Source organism: Chiloscyllium plagiosum, chromosome 18, assembly GCF_004010195.1.
Source record: "Chiloscyllium plagiosum isolate BGI_BamShark_2017 chromosome 18, ASM401019v2, whole genome shotgun sequence".
Taxonomy (NCBI): domain Eukaryota; kingdom Metazoa; phylum Chordata; class Chondrichthyes; order Orectolobiformes; family Hemiscylliidae; genus Chiloscyllium; species Chiloscyllium plagiosum.
The window spans coordinates 62393848-62414132 of NC_057727.1; the positions used below are offsets into that span (position 1 = coordinate 62393848).

A 20285-nucleotide genomic window follows, 5' to 3' on the forward strand; every position below is an offset into this window, starting at 1 on the left:
GCTCTAGCAAATTTCCCTGCCAGTATATTAGTCTCCTTCCAATTTAGGTGCAATCCGTCCTTCTTATACAGGTCACTCCTACCCCAAAAGAGATTCCAATGATCCAAAAATGTGAATCCTTCTCCCATACACCAGCTCCTTAGCCATGCATTCATCTGCTCTATCCTTGTATTCCTGCCCTCACTAGGTCGTAGCACTGGGAGTAATCCAGATATTACTACTCTCGAGGACCTCCTTTTTAAATTTTTGCCTAACTTCCTGTTATCTGTATCAATGATTTGGATGAGAATGTATAAGACATGGTAAGTCAGTTTGCTGATGACACTAAAATAGTTGGTATCTTGGGCAGTGAGAGAGGTTGTCAGAAATTGCAGCAGGACCTTAACCAGCTGGGGAAGTGGGCCAAGAAATGGGAAATGGAGTTTAACATAGATAACTGTGAGGTCTTGCATTTTGGAAAGTCATATCAACATAGAAGTTTCATGGTGAATGGTAGGGGCTTAAGGAGTGTAGTGGAGCAGAGGGAACTTGGAGTTCAGATGCATGATTCTCTGAAAGTCGAGTCACAGGTAGACAGGGCAATGAAGAAGACTTTTGGCACACTGGCCTTCATTAATCAGGGCATTCAGTATAGAAATTGGGAAGTTATTTGTAGTCGTACAGGATGCTGGTGAGGCCACACTAGGATATTGTGTTCAGTTTTGGTCATCTTGTTATAGGAAGGATGTTATTAAACTGAAAAGAACGCAGAAGAAATTTACAAGGATGTTGCCAGGACTCAGGGATCTGAGTTACAGGGAGAGGTTGGGCAAGCTAGGACTGTTTCTTGGGAGCATAGGAGACTGAGGGGGGAGTCTTATACACTTCTTTAAGATCATGAGAGGCATGGATAGGGTGAATGCACTCAGTCTTTTTCCCAGGGTTGGGGAATGGAGGACTAGAGGGCATCAGTTTAAGGTTAGAAGGGAAAGAATAAAAAGGAAACTGAGGGGCAACGTTTTTACACAGAGAGTTATATACATCTGGAGTGTGCTGCCAGTGGAAGTCATTGAGGCGGGTAAGTTAACAAAAGGCACTTGGAGAAATATATGGATAGGAAAGGTTTAGAATGATATGGGCCAAGTTGAGTTAGCGTTAATGGACATTTTGATCAGCATGGCCAGTTTGTGAACAGCAAATGCAGCAGACTAGGTTGAGTGAAGCTCAGGGAAAGCGCTGTTTAACATGGAATGTATATGGGGGCTTTGGATAGTGAGGAGGGAGGAGGTAAGGAGATAATGAGGGTCAGGTTGCATGGGAGGTGTTGGGAATGGAGGAGGAGTGGATCAGGGTGTCCTGGAGGGAACGGTCCCTGCAGAAAGCTGTCAAGGCAGGTGAGGGGAATATGTGTCTGGTGATGGCATTCCACTGGAGCTGGCAGGAATAGTGGCATATGATCCTCTGGATGTGGATGCCAGTAGGCTGCAAAGTGCAGAATGGGCGACTCTATTGTTATGGGAGGGAAGAGAAAGGGCAAGAGTGGATGCTTGGTAAATGGATCAGACATAGCTGAGGAACTGTGATATCACAGCAGTGTGATGTGGCTCAGGTACGGGCAAGACTGGCAGCTTAATGTTCTAGGGTACAGATGCTATAGGAAGGAATGAAAGAAGGAATGAGAGGGGTGGGAGTGGCATTTTTGATAACATTACTGGTTTACTTAAAAGGAAGATATTTCTGGGAATATGTCCAGGAAAGTTATTTGTGTTGAACTGAGAAATAAGAAGGGATTGTAGTCTAGACACCCCCCAGTAGTCAGTGGGAAATTGAGAATAAGGAGATCTCCGTTACCAGTAAAACTAATAAGGTGGTTATGGTAGATGTTTTTTCAACTTTCCGAACATAGACTGGGACTGCCATGGTGTTAAGGGCTTGGATGGAGAAAATGTGTTGAGTGTGTTCAAGAAAATTTTCTGATTCAGTATGTGAAGGTACCTAATAGAGAAGGTGTGAAACCTGACCTACTCTTGGGAAATAAGGTCGGGCAGGGACTGAGGTGTCTGTGGGAGAGCACTTTGGAGCCAGTGACCATAATTCTATTAGTTTAAAGAAGTGATGCAAAATGATAGACTGGATCTAAAAGTTGAAGTTCTAATTTGGAGGAAGGCTAATTTTGATGGTTTGAGGTAAGACCTTTCAAAAGTTGATTGCGGTTGGATGTTTGCAAGTAAAAGGGTGGCTGGAAAATGGGAAGCCTTCAAAAATGAGATAACGAGAGTCCAGAGATGATAAGTTCCTGTCGGGGTGTAAGGCAAGGCTGATAGGTGCAAGGAATGTTGGATGACTAGAGAAACTGAGGTTTTGGTTAAGAAAAAGAGGGAAGCATATGTCAGGTATACACAGCAGAGATTGAGTGAATTCCCAGAAGAATACAAAGGCAGTAGCAGTATGCTTAAAAGGAAAATCAGGAGGGCAAAAACGGTGGCATGACATAGCTTTGGGCAGATAGGGTTAAGGAGAATCTGAAGGGATTTTAGAAATACATTCAGGACAAAAGGGGTGACTAGGGAGAGGATAGGGCCCTTTAAATATCAGCAAGGCCATCTAGTTGGAACTGCAGGAGATGGGGAAGACACTAAATGAGTATTTTGCGTCAGTGTTCACTGTGGAGAAGGATATGGAAGGGAGAGAACATGGGGAAATAAATGATGACATCTTGAAAAATGAGGTGTCTGTCAAGGAGCACAGAAAGAAAACCTGGATGCCTTAAAATGCATAAAGGTGGATAAATCCCCAAGACCTGATCAGGTGTACCCTAGAACTCTGCGGGAAGCTAGGGAAGTGATTGCTGGACCCTTTGCTGAGATATTTGTATCTTTAATGGTCTCAGGTGAGGTGCCGGAAGACTGGAGGTTGACTAATGTGGTTCCACTATTGTAAGGAGAGCACTAAGATTGTAAGGAAAAGCCAGGGAATTATTGACAGGTGAGCCTGACATTGGTGGTGGGAAAGTTGTTGGAGAAAATCCTGAGGGACAGGATTTACATGTATTTGGAAAGGCAAGGACTGATTAGGAATAGGTAAAAACCTGGGGGCTTTTGCCCGAAACGTCGATTTTGCCTGTCCTCGGATGCTGCCTGAATTGCTGTGCTCTTCCAGCACCACTAATCCAGAATCTGATTAGGAATAATCAACATGGTTTTGTGCGTAGGAAATCATGTCTCACTAACTTAAGATTTTTGAAGAAGTAACAAAGAGGATTGATGAGGGTATGAAATTTACCTTTATGCATTTTAAAATGTCCAGCACCACCTCCTCTGTAATATGGACACTTTTCAAGGTATCACTGTTTATTTCTCCAAATTCTCTAGCTTCCATATCCTTTTCTACAGTAAATACTGACGTGAAGTACTTGTTTAATATCTCACCCATCTCCTGCAGTTTTACACATAGGCTGCTGTGTTTTCTTTTGTTTTGTTTATCCTGTTTCTGCACATGTTTAATGCATTATAATTCTACTTTGGTGTTTTAGCCTGAATGATGTGATCTGACAGTGTGGTGTTTGTACACTTAGTGTGGAGCCATTAGTGCTTGTTTGTCAATCTCTGCATAATCTCACAGCATCACCTTATCCAGATATTGCCAGAACCACGTTTTTCTCCTTCATCTACTGCACACTTCAGCTACCTTTCCCTGTCTACTATCAAGGTCGTAGTCCATTGACCATAAGATTCAGCAGTACACTGCTTGTTAGGTTCCTTGCACGCACCACCACAAGCTACAAATTATTTATCTGCATTCCTATCTCTGCTGTTTCTTTGCCAAGTTATATTGTTTTTGTTTTTGTCTTAGGTCCCTGTTTATAAATCTCTTCCCACGCACAACGTAGCTCAACAGTCTCTTCAACCTGGGTATCCTTCTGTTGTTCGTGAACTGAATTAGGTCTCAATGTAATTTTATTCCAAGAAGTTGCTCTTTAAATCACCTTACCTTTCATCACTGACCCACTCTCCTAATGTCTTACCTGCTTCATCTGGGAATCCTTCAGTTCAGTTGAGCTTCCATTTTCTCCTCCTCCTTTCAATTTTCTTTCTCCTCTTTCAATTTTCTTTCCCGTTTTCTTCTACTGAACATTTGCCTTTTCACCTATCTCCCATTAAATTGTAGAGACAGCGAATCTTATGAATTAATATGGCAGCCCACTCAGCATGCATATCATTGATTCTAGTCACAAATTTCTGTCTTCCTCGCGAAGATTTTCAGCTCCTCGTCTCCACGAACATAGCCTGAACTCCAGCTGATAGCAGCACACGACCATTCTTAATTCCATAGGCACTTACGTCACCAAAATCATTGCATACCTGCAGAACTTCCTTAAACTTTAGATATAATGGTCAAAAGGGCATGGATCTGACAATGTTATTTTCATCTATCAGAAACAACTTTATATCGCCTATTCTCAGCTTCTAGATCTAGCCCCTAGTTTGTCTCACTCTGTACTGCAGCATTGGTGTTCCCTGTAAAAGTTTAACCAATCAAGCAACTGGTTTGTTCTGGATGGTATTAAATTTCTTGAATGTTGTTAGAATTGCACTTTAAGTGGGGAGGATTCCAACTTACTGCTCACATGTCCTGTGTGGATAGGCTTGGGGAAGATGGGAGATGAGTTACTCACTGAAGAAATCCTAGTCTCTGACTTGCTTTGGTAGTTACAGTATTTGTATAGATGTTCCAGTCAATTTTCTGATCAGTGGTAATCCCCAAGATGTTGATAGTGGGTAGTGGTGATGTCATTGAATGTCAGAGGGTGATGATTACATTCTTTCTTGTACAAGATGGTCATTGCCTGGCATTGTGTGGCACAAATGTTACTTGGTGCTTGTCAGACCAAACCTGGATATTGTTCAGGCCTGACTGCATTTTAACAAGGACTGCTAAGTATTTGAGGAATAGTGAATGGTGCAGAATATTGAACGTTTGCCTTCTGGTTCTGAGCTGGAGACACTATTACTGTGCTATAAAAGCCCTATCATCAACCTGAGCAGCTCCAGAGTTCATTGAGAGTAGGTGACGCTCATTCGACTTTGCATTCATTTAAGAGCTTGGTTCTTGTGGCACTGTTATAGTGTCCCTCCATCTGAGCCAGGAAACACGGCTTCAAGTCCCACCTGTTCCAGAGGTGTGGAAGAACACCTCTGAACAGATTAATCAAAAGATACTTATTTAAGAACCATGATTTTCCCCAGTGATGATCGGATTATGGATAAGGAATGAGTCCCACAAGGAAAGGTGGAAACCGGTGTTTATGACTAACTATAGGTTTATAATAAAGCACTTAGTCTTTTGCTGCTTATTTCAACTTGCTGATATAGACCAGCAACAGAAAACAGACAAGTACATAAAGTACTGGAAAATCTCAATGGGTTTGACAACATATGTGGAGAGAAACGTAGACTTAACATTTATGATACTTTTACCCAATAGAAGAAGTCATTACCAGATTCAAAACACTAATTCTGCCCCCTCTCTATAAATGCTGTCAGATCTGCTGAATTTATCCAGCATTCTGTTTGTTTCAAATTTTCAGGATCTGCAGTATTTTGCTATTGTGTACTGTTTCATGAGCTTTTGTTAAACTATCATAGAATCTCTGCAGACCACCATAATACAGGCAACAATATAAGTTTTGCATCAGACCCAAATGGGAAGATTGTTCCTGGGAAATAGTTTTTTTTATCTTTTGAAATTCAGAAAGGGGTTGTGGGAATCAAAACATATATTTCATATTTTCATAAAACTTAGTAAATTGAAGTGATATTTTCTCAGTTCCACTGAGATGCAGTACTAAGCACCATTAGTACATTAGAGAACAAGTGCAATGGACCAAGCCCTCTTACCCTCAGTTGATTAAATTCAGAATAAAAATGAGCAATATGTGCTTTCTCACTGAGCTTCCCCATTAGGGAAATCTTTGTTCAGCAATGTTGCCTTTGAAGTGACATTTTTTCATACCTGACAGTGATTTTTATCCTCTCCGACACTTAGGTAAATCAGCAGACACAGCTATTTGGGAACTTGCCTCTCAGCATGCAGTAATCTCATTTAAAGTGACCACATTATATGAAGAGATCTTGAAATAAAATAGTTTATAGCATGCAGTATGAAAGGATTCCTCATTCATCTCACATGACTCATTTAAAGCACGCTTACTGTAACTAGGCAGTGTTTTGACTATTATACAACTATCCCCAGGACTGCACTGGCATGCTGGGACTTTGGGAGAAGGCCATGATGGCACTTTTAGGTGAAGGTGGATTTTTTTGTATAAAGCCTCCCTGTACAGTCTTGCTCATCTCACTACAGACCTGCTGTGAATTTTAAATTTGGGAGAGTTTGTGCTGATGGGTCCTGCCAACTCCAAACTCTGGGACATAAATAATGTACCAGAAATGATGGGGAGTCCAGGATTTAGTGAGAGGGAGAAACTGAAGCAAATCTGTGTTGGAGAAATAGATTGGATTAAAGGCTGATAAATCACTGGGGCCTGATAATCTACTTACCAGAGTACTAAAGAAAGTGGCCCCAGAAATAGTCGATGCATGAATGGTTAGCTTCTAATGTTCTTTAGATTCTGGAACTTGGAGGATGGCTAAGGGAGATAGAGGGGAAAAAAAAGTTTGCTGCCTGTAGTGGAAAGATGCCAGTGTCCATTATCAAGGATTTTATATCAGAGCGCTCACAAACAAGTGGTAGAATCCGATGCAGTCAGAATAGTTTTACAACCAGAAGATCATGCTTGACAAATCTATTGGGATCCTTGGAGGATGTAACTAGTGAGTTGATCAGAGGGAACCAGTGAATGTGGTTTTGACTTCCAGAAGACTTTTGACAAAATCCCACATAAGAAATCAATGTTAAAAGATCAAAGCAATTGGGATTGGGCTAATGTATGGAGGTGGATAGAAGGCTGGTTAGCTGACAGGAAACAAAGAGTAGGAATAAGTGAGCTTTTTTGAATGGCAGGCAGGTACTAGGACACCAGCTATTCACAATGTCTGTAAATAATTCAGAGAACTGAATGTAATATCTCAAAACTTTCAGATGAGACAGAATTGGGTAAAAGGCTCAGCTGTGAGGAAGAGGCAGAGATGCTTCAGTGTGCTGTGGACAGCTAAGTGAGTGAGCAAATCTATAGCAGGTGAGGATAAATGTGAGGTTACCCACTTTGGTAGCAAAATCAAGAAAGCAGATTATTATTTGAATGGCTTTAATTTGAGAGCGGGGTGTGTTCAACTAGTCCATTTCATGCATTTGCTGAAAGTAAGCACGCAGGTGCAACAGATGGTAAAGAAAGCAAACTGTACGTTCGTTATAACAAGAATCTTCGAGTACAGGAATAAGAATATTGTCATGTAATTATAGGGGAAATTGGTAAGGCCATACCTGGAATATTGTGGGCAGTTTTGGTTTCCTTATCTGAGAGAAGATGTTCTTATTATAGGGGTGTGCAACGAGGGTTATCAAATTGGTTCCTGGGGTGGCAGGATTGATGTATGAAGAGCGATTGAGTTGGTTAGTATTGTTTCACTGGAGTTTAGAAGAATATAGGGGTTATCATAGCAACCTATAAAATTCTAACAGCACTCAACAGGTTTGATGCAGAAAGGATGTTCCTGATGGGGGGGAGAACCAGGGTTCATAGGTTAAGTATAAGGGATAAACCTTTTAAGACTGAGACGACAAGAAATTTATTCACCCAGGAAGTGGTGAGCCTGTGGATTCAGTACCACAATAAGTGGTTGAAGCCAAAATTTGTGTGTTTTCAGGAAGGAGGTAGATAAGGGGAGCAAGGAATATTGGAGCTGAGTGGGATTAGGATATTGAGCTCGATGATCAGCCATGATCATGTTGAATAGCAGAGCAGTCTTGAGGGGTCTAATGACCTATTTACAAAAAGAAAGTAATTCTGTGTTTCTGGTTTCAGGGATGTGGATTCGGATATAGGTACACACGACTCCCTCACTTACTGAAAAGTAAACCAGAAGATGCCAACATGCCAAGCCTGCAGAGTGAGTATCAGTAGGTTAGTAATGTCACTGGAGACTTATCCTTATGGGTGATGGCAATCCCCCTTTCCATCAGTTTCCACATTTCTTTAATGACGGACAAACTAAATGAAGCAATATTACATGGGTTTACTGTCCGTCAAAAATGTTTAATGTTAAGCAAGAGGTATTTTGGGTCAAATTATTTTCCCTAATCTGTTGTGCTGAGTGCTGTTATCTCACAGAAATCAATATAATTAGTTTTCTTTAACTTCAGGTTACGATAGTTTAAATGTTATAGAACCAGGTTCTCCATCTTGCAACTTCCTGGGAAGAAAATGCACTGCACTGGCACATCATCCTAGATTGTGCATTAGGTTTCTTAAGTGAGGCTTAAAGGGGTTGGAGTCTAAAATTGAGAAGTCCTGCTAAAACTAAGTTGCTAGTCAGACCACAAGTGGAGTATTTGCTCCCTTTATCTAAGGAAAATATTACTAGCATTGGAGGCAGCCCAGAGAAGATTCACTGGGTAATACCGGGAATTGACTTCTGAGCAAAGTTGAGAATGGGCTTTGAAGTAATTGACTAGAGGAATGAGAGTGATCTTTCTGAAGCATATAGCGTTCTTAGGGGGCTTGACAGGGTTGATGCAGAGAGATTGTTTTCATTGGTGGAAGAGTCTCGGACTGGAAGACATACTTTCAGAGTGGGGGATCACCCATTTAAGACACATTAATGAATCTGTAGAATTCATTCTCACTTGGGACTTGCAAGTGTGGGTTATTAAATATATTCAAGGCTCAGATAGATTTTTAATTCATAAGGGAGTCCAGGATTATGCAGAAAAGGCAGGTAAGTAGAGTTGAGGATTATCAGATCAGCCGCGATCTAATTGGATGCAAGAGCAGGCTCAGTAGACCGAATGGCCCACTTTTGATCCTACATCTTATTGGTCGCAAATTCACAATTGGTATAACGCAGGAGGAAGTATTATGGTAGGTTAATTATTTGAAGCTTTATAAAAACTGTCTCCGCTGCTCTTTCATCTCTGGAGCCTCACCTGGGCTCCTGCCATGCTGATGGGATGGGGATCCTACCCTTCTGGTTTCAAGTGGAAAGAGTTTAGATAGTTCAACAAAAAAAGAAAATCCTAATTTGGATCAAATTGATCCAAAATTCTGTGCAGAAGCGTTGTGTAAGGGTATAACAGTAAGGTAAGAAATACCTGATGATCCATAGACTCTACGCTGTTACTGCTTTCAGTACACATGAGTTTTACTTGTTTTCAACAGTCCTCAATCAGGATGTACTTTTGTGCATCTGTTGCAGTCATATGAACGAAATATAAGATTAGCAAATGCTAACTTACCCTCAACCTGGTGTTAAGTCTCATGTATGACAAAGCAAACTCTTCCAACTCATTCTTCTTCATTTTCAGTTAACACCCTTGAGAATTGGCAAACCATAGCTTATGCCACCATTGTTTTACTACAGGCCAGGGTGAGGAGGCAGAACCCCAAGTCTGCCCCAGCTGAAATAGGGATCAAGCCCCACTCTTGGTATGAATGTGATCAGTGTGGTAGCTGCCCTGCCATTTGAGCCGAACCCTAGGCCCACCAATCTCACTGCAGAAACGATTAAAACAGATTTTAAATTCTCATGGTCAGTTATAGGAAAGGAAAGCAGGCAACTGTCTATCTCATCCTTCAGACATTCAGAAACTAGTCTCGAGCTGCCATTACCATGATTTTTTTTTCACTTGGTACTGATCTTATATATGATAGAGTTTCCACCTTAACCAAGATTCTGTCCACCTTTCTCTTGAAGATACACAGCATATCAGCCATTACTGCAGAAACTGACAGCTTCCTTTCTTTTAGCTGGGACCTCTTGTTATCGGTGCACGAGATGGCCTAAAAGTTTCCTAATAATAAATGCGTAACGTTGATTTAGATTTGATTTGTCTTCATTTCCTTCTATTTAATAAAGATCATTGAAATTTGATAGCTGCTTTAATGAGTTTAGTAACTATTAAAGGCTGTAATAAATAATGCACAATAAAGGTCAGCAGTTTTGATTGGGATGTGATTGTGATCTCAATGTGATTGAGAGCTGAAACTAATATTGCTGGTTAGGACAGTACATTGTTCTGCCATTAGGTCAGGAGATTTCCTGTTAGGAGTCAAAAAGAAACCTAGTCTAGGAAATTCACTCAGTGAAGATAAAATCTGCTAACACACTCTTGATTTCTAGACAACTGTTAGTATGTGGAAGAGCCTACTTTAAAAATCTGCTACTCAGCAGAATTAGACAGATTTGATTGTGCTTGCTAATAGCACTCTCATCTTCTTAGATGTATATGAAAAACCCCATGATGTTATTCGAAGAACAGGGCAGTTTTATCAATATTTGGAGAGGCAACATCTATTCTTCAACTGACATCACTAAAAATAGATACTCTGGTCATCCAGCATCTTTGGAAAGAAGGTAGAATCAATGTTTTAGGTCCAGTAATTCTTCATCATAACTATTAGTAGCTAGGAAAAAGTGATATATATGATGAATGGCATGATGTGGATGTGCTGGTGTTGCACTGGGGTGGACAAAGTTAAAAATCACACAATACCAGGTTAGAGTCCAACAGGTTTATTTGGAAGCACTGCCTTTCGGAGCGCTGCTCATTCAGGTGGCTGTGGAAGAGGATCATAAAACACAATTTATAGCAAATCCTGCTTTCTTGCATTTCTGCAGAAACTTCATGTCTGTGTCGATATGTGCGATCTTCTTGGAGATCCTGTCCACTTTGAGCCGTCGGTTAGTGGTGTTGATGGTTGCTATTAGCTATAAATTCTGTGTCTTATGCTCCTCTTCTAAAGCTAACTACTGAAGGAGCAGCGCTCCGAAAACCAGTGTTTTCAAATAAACCAGTTGGACTGTAACCTGGTAGTGTGATTTTTAGCTTTATATATGATGAAGACAGTGGAAGGTGAAGAGAGGAGGGAGGAGTGAGCAAATAGGTAGAGGTGGAGCCCAGAGAGAGAGAGAACGAGAGTTAGACAGCCAAAGGGATGGATAATGGTAAGCGCAGACAAAAGAAAAGCTGATAATGGGGACAATAAGTAGGTTAAAAATGAGTTGGGTGTGATGAAAGCTGTTCTTTCAGCTTGCACTGAGCTCACTGGAACACTGTAGCAAGCCCAAGGCAGAAATATTGACCAGAGGAATACTGTGGTGTGTTCAAATGACAAGGCAAAAGTTAGGACTGCAGAAGATGGAAACTAGATTCTAGATTAGAGTGGTGCTGGAAAAGCACAGCAGGTCAGGCAGCATCCGAGGAGCAGTAAAATCGATGTTTCGGGCAAAAGCCTTCATTAGGAATGACAAGCAATTGGAGGCTCAGGGTCATTTTTCAGACAGAATGTAGGTATTCAGCAAAGCTGTGGCCCAGTCTGTGTTTCATTTCTCTGGTCTAGAGGAGACCATATTTGAGCAACAACTAGATTGATTGAAGTGCAGATAAATTGCTGCTTCACCTGGAAGGGTGTGTCTGGGGCCTGGATAATGAGGGAGAAAGGAAGTAAGCAGGCAGGTATTACACCTTCTGCATTTGTCAACAAAGGTGCTGTGGGGGTGTGGGGAGAGTTTGGGACTGGAGGAGGAGTGAACCAGGGTGAGCAATCCCTGTGGGAGGCTGACAAGGGAGGGGAAGGGAATATGTGTCTGATTGTGGCACCCTACCGGAGATGTCAGAGATTGCATTTTATAATCCTTTGGGTGTGTGCGCTAGTGTGGTGGGAAGTGAAGATGGGGGAGTAGGGGGAGACCTTCTCAGTATTGTGGGAGGGAAGAGGAGGGGGAAGAAGTGTGGGAGATGGGTCAGACCCAGCTGAAGGCCTTGTCAACAGTGGTGCTGGGGAATCCTCGGTTGAAGTATCCTTGTAGGAGGTTTTGATGTCCAGGAGGTCATGATCCAGAGGCCAGTTCACTGAATGGAAGTTCTTTGAATTTAGAGTAGTCATCATCTGACAATGATAACCAAGCCAACAATTAGTAATGAGGGTATGCTGATGGATTTAGCATCCTTCAGGAGCTCTGAGTTGGTGTCCTCCTGCCAAGTGATGTGGAGAATATTGCTGAGATAACAAAAGGTTGAAACCATTCAGCCTTCTCTCCTGCCTACTATATGTTGTTCAAGTCTCACCATTGTGAAAGAGTGCACTGAGGACACAAGCTTGCTTTTGTTGCAGTTTAGTGTTCTCGTTGCTGTTTTTCCACACACACTCACTTGGTTTGGAAGTATCAGCTACAGTTTTTGCAATGATTTTAGCGTCAAGTAACAGGTTGCTGACAGTGGGGCTCAGACACAAGTGGCTATCAATAATCTCCAGCATCATATTGTCAATATATCTACAGTATATATGTAATGTTCAATATGTTGGGAAATGTGGTATTTAGTATGTATAGCTATCACTGATGGTCACAACAGCAGCCAAATGAATCTTGTAAATTTGTAACTAATGGCTGTGACCAAGCAGCAGACTGTCAGTATTGGAGTTTAAATCATGTAAACTAGTGAGTTCACTGTCTATTTTGGCACCTCTTAGTGTACATTCATGTCACACCTCAGTACACTAGTTCATTTGCCCCCAGCTCTGTTCATATTGATGAAGTTGTCTGCCTCTTTTACCTGCCAATTTGGAGGGTCATGTTGAAGTGAGTTCAGATAGGTCCGAAGGGAAGTAACATCCTGTCACCTGTAGCACAAAATGCTCATTACCTAATTTGCAGGATGTGCCTGACAAAGTGAACAGTGGTGTAAGTTATTTGACTGGTTCCACTAGATCACTTTCAGGAATCAACAAAAAAGCTTTCTCTCACTCACTCCTTCATACGTAAAATCAGAAGGGTCTTTCACAATGCGAGTTGTATGAGGTCTGATGGGAAGACTGGGTTTAAATAATAGTTTTTCCCTTCTGTGCCTCCCTGCGCTGTTATAATCTGGCATTAATTTATCAGATTTATTTGGAGGAGGCACAAAATGTGTGAAATATACCTCTGTTGGATGGTTGTAGTTGCTACTTGTTTTTGGTTTGGGATATATTTGCGGGACAGAATAGAGACAGCTCTACAGTGTGACTAATGAAAGCTTCACCTGACTGTGGAGTTCTTTATGCGGCAGTAGAGATGCAACCCTGCTCCTTATTGAACTTGTTGCATTGAATTGGACATCACAAAGGGATAATATCCTGCATGTTATATGTCACTTGGTAATGCTGGATAATAACTTAGAATGCTGCAAGTGTTTTATTTCTGTTGATGTGTCTCATTTTGAACACAAAACTGTTTCGGAACAGAATATGTTGGCTAGGCACACGCAGACTTTTTGATTCATTCATAGGATCTGGGTATCACTGACCAGGCCAACATGTTTCAACTACATTTCTGTGGGTCTGGAGTTGCATGTAGGCCAGACCAGGTAATGCTGGCAGATTTCCTTGCCTAAAAGACAAAATGAACCAGATGGATTTTAACAAAAATCAATAATGATTTCATTGATATTATTAGACTCTTAATTGCAGGTTTTATTTTTTTAAATTGAGTTTGAATTCTGCTGCAGTGGGGTTTGAATCTGAGTACCTAGAACTTTACCCAGGTCTCTGGATTAATATTCCAGTGATAATGGCAACATAAGTAGATAGGGTAGTAAAGAAGGCATATGGCATGCTTGCCTTTCTTGGTCGGGACATTGAGTACAAGAGTGAGGAAGTGATTTTACAGCTTTATAAAACTTTAATTAGGCTGCACTTAAGAATATTTCATTCAAATTCTGATCAGCACATTAGAGGAACAATGTGAAGGCTTTGGAGAGGGTTCAGGAGAAGTTTATCAGGGTGCTGAATTAGAGGGTATAGTAAAAGGAAAGACTGGGCAAATGAGGGTTGTTTTCTTTGGAGTGGCAGAGTCTGAGGGGAGACCTGATAAAAACGTTTATAAAATTGAGATGCATAGAAAAGGTTGACAGTCAGGATCTTTTTCCCAGAGTTGAAATGTCTAATACTAGAGGGCATGCATATTAGGTAAGAGGGGGGAAAGTTCAAAGGAGATATGAGGGACAAGTTTATTACACAGAGTGTGTGGTTGGAGCCTGGAACGCACTTCCAGGGGTAGTGGTGGAGGCAGATATGATAGGGGCGTTTAAGGAACATTTTACATAAGCACATGAATAAACAAGGAATTGGGGGAATATGGACCTTGGGCAGACAGAAGGGATTAGTTTAATGTTCCCGTGTTGTACTGTTCTAGGTTCTGTCATACCACTTGTCCCTCCTCTCCTCTGGAAGAATGAAAATGTGATCCTATCTGGTTTGTACTCTCAGGCACAGCAAGGCCATTGAAATCTATAGGAGAAAGTGAGGTCTGCAGATGCTGGAGATCAGAGCTGAAATGTGTTGCTGGAACAGCGCAGCAGGTCAGGCAGCATCCAGGGAACAGGAGAATCGACGTTTCGGGCATAAGCCCTTCTTCAGGAATGAGGAAAGAAGGGCTTATGCTCGAACCGTCGATTCTCCTGTTCCCTGGATGCTGCCTGACCTGCTGCGCTGTTCCAGCAACACATTTCAGCATTGAAATCTATACACCCACCAGTATATTTGTGATTTCATTCATCATGATAATAGATTTGCCAGATCTCTGTCTGCATGAGAAATATGGTAGCATTTGACAGTCAGTGCTCCTGTATTATTAAACTTTGCTGATCAGGGGTTAGTGCATGCTCTTCACACTGTGTGATCCCAAAGGAGCTGCAACTAGATTGGAGCTGTGGTGAACAACGTGTAGCCTTCTCCAACCCATTCATTCATTGTCCAAATTGCCTAAAAACTCAAGGGTGTTCATTTCACAGGCAAGTTAGCAGCAACTTTCCGGGATAATTTGGGCACTGTGTTAAGGCTTGCCACACCAGAACCATTGTGAGACTTCTTGTTGTAAAGGTGACTGAAAGCTTGGCATTGATCAACGTGCTATCATTTCATCAATTGTACAATGCATTTTGTGATAAATGTTCCAGGAAAGGCATTACAACCAATTATATTGATTAAAGCCAACGGGATTTCCAAATAGTGACAGAAACTGGCCAATGTACAGCAACTAATTACGGGGTTTTAGCAAACAAGTAATGCACTCTTTTCACTTTGACTCCATTTCCCAGAGTTAGCTCAGTCATCGGACTGTAGCTTTTCACGGTATGATCACTTCAGCTATTGTTTACTGCAAGCTAAAAATTGAAGTAGTTGCTGCGGAGAGGTGAAGCATGATCACAAGCCCATCAGTCTAAGTTGTATTGCTACTTCTGTATTTGGAAACCATTTTGCATCTGTGAGAAAGGGCATGAGAATTGCAGCTTTCATTTCCTCTTCCATAATCCTCCTATTATGAGTGTCAGTATTAAAAGTTTTGCTTCCTGTTATGATTCCATGCAACTAGTCCCAATGATGTGAGGGACTGTTCTGTGCTTGGATGGCTTAAAAACATTTTTTCACTTTTTTGTGCAAGGGCTAATACTGACAAATTGAACTTGTGTAGTACTTTTAGAATTACTGAATAAACAGGCAGACTCAATGCCAAATTTCAAGGGGAACAGCAATTTACACCACATCGGAAAAGTGGGTAGCGATTGGTTAGTGTGGACTCTTAATTGGTTGAGGTCTTAACATAGAGAATCCAACAGGGAATAGTTTTCCCTCAAGTTTTTGTTCAAATTTTTAAAAGATAAGCAGGATGTAATTAATTGAAGTGTTGTCCTAGCAAATACACCAGAAACACTATTCTGAGGTTTTGTTTAATTGAAGAAGGCACATTTTACCTACTGAAAATGCTCTAGAAATCCTTCTTTAAATCTCCCCATCTTCCTTTAAGACACTTCTCACAGTCTACCTATCTAACCAAATCTGTCCTAATGTCTCATAGTCTTTTAGTCATTCAGCATGGAAACAGACCCTTCAGTCCAATCAGTCTGTGCCAAACATAATCCCACATTAAACTAGTCCCACCTGCTTGCTACTGGCCCATGTCCCTCCAAACCTTTCCTATTCATGTACTTATCAAATGTCTTTTAAACATTGCAATTGTGCTCACATCTACCTCTTCCTCAGGAAATTCATTCTCTGGATAAAAAAAGTTGCCCCTCATGTCTTTTTAAATCTCTACCTTCTCACCTTAGAAGTGTGCCCCCTAGACTTAAAATCCCCATCCTAGGGAAAAGATAACTATCATTAACTCCATCTATACTTCCCATTATTTTATAAACTTCTATCAGATTGCCTCTCAATCTCTTACACTCCAGTGATTAAAAAGTCCCAGCCTATTCAGCCTTTCTTTATAACTCAAACCTTCCATACCTTCTGGAAATCTTTTCTAAACCCTGTCCAGCTTAATAATATCCTTCCTATGACTGGACAACCAGAACTGGACACACCAGAGTAGGCCTCACCAGTGGCCTGTACAAGCTTGACATGACTTCCCAACTTCTATACTCAAAGGACTGAGCAATGAAGGCAAGCCTGCCAAACACCTTTTTAATCACCCTGTCTATGTGTTACGCAAACTTCAAAGAATTATGTACTGCACCCCTAGGTCCCTCACATTTATCCAGATTGAACTCCATCTGCCGTTTTTCAGCCCATTGACCCATTTGATCAAGATCCCTTTGTAACCTTAGAAAGCCTTCTTCACTATGCCACCAATTTGGTGTCGTCCACAAGCTTACTAAGCATGCCTTCTATATTCTCATCCAAATCATTTACGTAAATGACAAACAAAAGAGAACCCAGAACCAATCCATGTGGAACACCCATGGTGATAGGCCTCCAATCTGAAAAGGAACCCTTCACCACCACTTTGTGTCTCCTGCCGTTAAGCCAATTATGTTGCCAGTTGACACGGTCTCCCTGAATCCCATGTGACCTAACTTTACTAATTAGTCTACCATGCAGAACCTTGTTGAAGGCTTTACTAAAATCCAAATAAGCAACGTCTTCTGCTCTGTGATCATCAATCTTTTTGGTAACTTCCTCAAAAAAAGCTCAATCAAGTTTGAGAGACACACGTGGTTTCATGTCAAGTGCGTTAAATTGACAACTGATTTTCTGCATCAAAAATCCATCATTCATTATGTACCTCGTGCTAGTTTTGGGGGTGGGGTTAGTGGGAACAGTCCAATAATTCTTTTTCACAATTGATCTTTTCTCATTTAAACATTAGAAATATTGGTGGATAGGCAGGGACAGCTGGTTTGAGCTCAGTTCAGCTCCATGGCCAGTAACTATGTCGGTATCATTATCAGCCCTCCAGCATTCCAAATTCTCCCCTGCCACCAATCCAAATCATTTCTATCCCAGTGTTTTAAAGAAACTATCTGAGGGTAGTACAGATGTCTTAATTAAATCTCTTACTATTCCCTTGAACTAGAACCATTTGCTTTGGATAGAAAATTGCACATAACACTGCTACTTAAGAAAGATGGAAAGGGGAACCAGACAGTTACAGATCAGTTAACATAACATTTGTTGTCAGGAAATTACTTGAGTCTATAATTAACGTTACGTGACTGAACACCTTGAAAACTTTTTGCATTTCTCTTGTTGGAAAGTCAGTCTTAGTTCGGAAAATCTACAACCATTGAAGTTTTTGGAAGGTCAGTACTATTCTGTTTGGCCCTTGCTACTGGTTTCATCTTCCCCTAGTCAATGTCTCAACTTGAACCAGAATATTGGTAACTCCAATCTGTTCAATTTTGAGTTGAGATTCTGATCATATCCTCTCAGGCACATGAGTCACATTCACTAATGGCGCTCGCTTCCTACCGTAGGTTCAGATTATCTGTGGCTGAAACTCACCCGAGAAGCAGGCCACCTTTGGCACCATATCACAATCCACCTTAAATTCACAGTTTATTTTTCTGGTGGAGGAGGTTGTGTGCTAAACTCATAAAACCACAACACAGCCAGCTGTACCACTGTTGGGTAAAAGATAAAAACTCAAAATGCTTAAGGGAGAAAGTGTTTGCTGCATTTATACTTTTGAGGTGTTTGTTGCATAATCTGTTGTGTTTGATCCAGATTCCCCTAATGATTGTAATCTCTGTAAATTAATACTGACTGTTAACTTAGCTTTTCTTCTTCCTCTCAGAACCTTGTCCTTCTACTTTGCTGCAACAACACATGGCTGACTTGCTTCGCTCTGACTCCGAAATGGCAGCCAGTTTCCTGAATAGTGTCCTCAACCAACTGAACTGGGCCTTCTCAGAGTTCATCGGCATGATTCAGGAGGTAAACACCCAGACACTTTCACAGTCAACTCCAATTCTCTTGCCCATTCTACCCACTATCTCAGAGTAAAGAAGTGCACATAACATTTTGCAATACCCTGTAATTGTGCAAATGCTAAGCAACTAATGGTGCCTTACTCAGTACATCATATCCCATCTCATTTGCTAACCTGTTCTTTTGAACCTCCAAGGTTTTTACAGCATAAGACTTGTTCCTTCATCAAGGCTTTTCAATTTCTTTCTGTAATGTCTCTTTCTGGAGAGAACACATCAAATCAAAAATATTTCTCTTGTCCTTTGTCCACCACTACCCATCCACCACCAAAGTATTGTTCCCATTGAAATGGAATCACTGCATTTGTCTCCGATTATATGAAAGTCAGCGAACCCTGCCGTCACCGAATGGGCTGTTGGAGTTGGCAGGTTGTGGGCGTTACTGAATGGTCTCTCAGAGTCGGCAGACTCTGGCATTGTTGAACGGGCTGAGAGAGTCAGCTGATTCTTGGCGTTATCGAACTGGATGTGGAGCCGGCAGACTCTGACGTTAATGAAAAGGCTGTGGGAGTCGGCGGACTCTGGCGGTTACTGAATGGGCTGTGGGAGTCGGTGGACTCTGGTGGTTACTGAATGGGCTGTGGGAGTCGGCGGACTCTGGTGGTTACTGAATTGGGCTGTGGGAGTCGGCGGACTCTGGTGGTTACTGAATGGGCTGTGGGAGTCGGCGGACTCTGGCGTTACCAAATGGCTGTAGGAGTCGGCGGACTCTGGCCTTTGTTTCTTGTAAGTTGGGAATTGGTGGGCCCTGTCAGTTATCAGGTGTACTGTTGATACATTGATTGGTCCTTCCTGAAGCCAATGGAATTGGAGATCGATCACTTGTTTTGAATTTAGTGTGTCTCAAGGTTCTTAGTAATCCAATATTGATGCAGCCATGGGAGCCAGGTACTCCTGTGACTAATTGCCTGCTTTCTTGCTAAATCACATCATCTGTTTTTTATTTACAGGTCTGCTTTTAGTAAACAATCACTACCTTCACTTTCATTCCATTCGCTGCATTCAGACCAAATATCAATAAAATATGAGATAGAAAAATTGCATAAGTGCAAGACACTTACTCTTGCTCTTTATAAAAGCACAGATTACTTAGCACATAAATATAATACTGCTTCCACCAGCCCCGTGTATGCTTTTAAGTAGATTCCCAGTATGATTTTGAGATCTGTGCTGATCACTTTGTTCAGTTGTTTTTGTTCACCACCTCATTCATTATTTGGATAAATGCAATGCTTACTTTGGCACTGTGCCATATAAGAAAATCTGAGCAGAAATGGGCTGTGCTGTATGAGCCAATTTGGTGGCTTTAGTGATCCAGTATTTCAGTTTAGCATCCTGTCCTGGGGTGTAGCGAGAAGCCAAATGCTCAGTCCATGTTTGTCCCTCTTTTTCCCCACTCTGCGGTGTATTAACCTGCTGTGTGTCATGTTATTTCATCAATCCAGTTCTTTTATACAAGTCTATTTAGCTCAAAAACAAAAGGGCAAGTTGTATTTATGTAGTACTTGTAACAGCGATATTGGCCTGCAGTGCTTTACATAAGAGGAACAATGGCCAATCAGTTGCATCAACACAACCAAAAAGCTTACTGAGAACATGGGGGTCACCGGAACGTAGGAAGAGGCCATTTATCCCCTTACGTCTGGTCCACCATTCAGTGGAGCCATACGGTAAAAGATGTCAAGCTGCATGACGTCTTCAGCACCCCTGCAGACGGAGCACAGCGTAGATACACCTGGTCACGGGCAGACGGGTCTATCCGCTCAAGGATAGATTACCTGTTTGTGTCCCGAACGCTCTCGGTCAGATCCACCGACATCAAGCCAGTGTTTTTCTCTGACCACTGCCTCCTGCTGGCCGACTGTCACCTACAGGACGAGCAG

At 41.6% G+C, this 20285-nt stretch overlaps 1 protein-coding gene across 3 annotated transcripts in view; it reads left to right on the forward strand.

Annotated features, from left to right (window-relative positions):
* Positions 1-20285, forward strand: part of LOC122559128 (E3 ubiquitin-protein ligase RNF123) — a 389631-nt gene that overhangs the window by 200165 nt on the left and 169181 nt on the right. For all 3 annotated transcript variants that reach the window (XM_043708460.1, XM_043708459.1, XM_043708461.1), the window contains exons 31-32: positions 7964-8048; positions 18210-18349. In XM_043708460.1, the coding sequence (XP_043564395.1) occupies positions 7964-8048; positions 18210-18349 (225 nt within the window). The remainder of the gene's footprint in view (positions 1-7963; positions 8049-18209; positions 18350-20285) is intronic.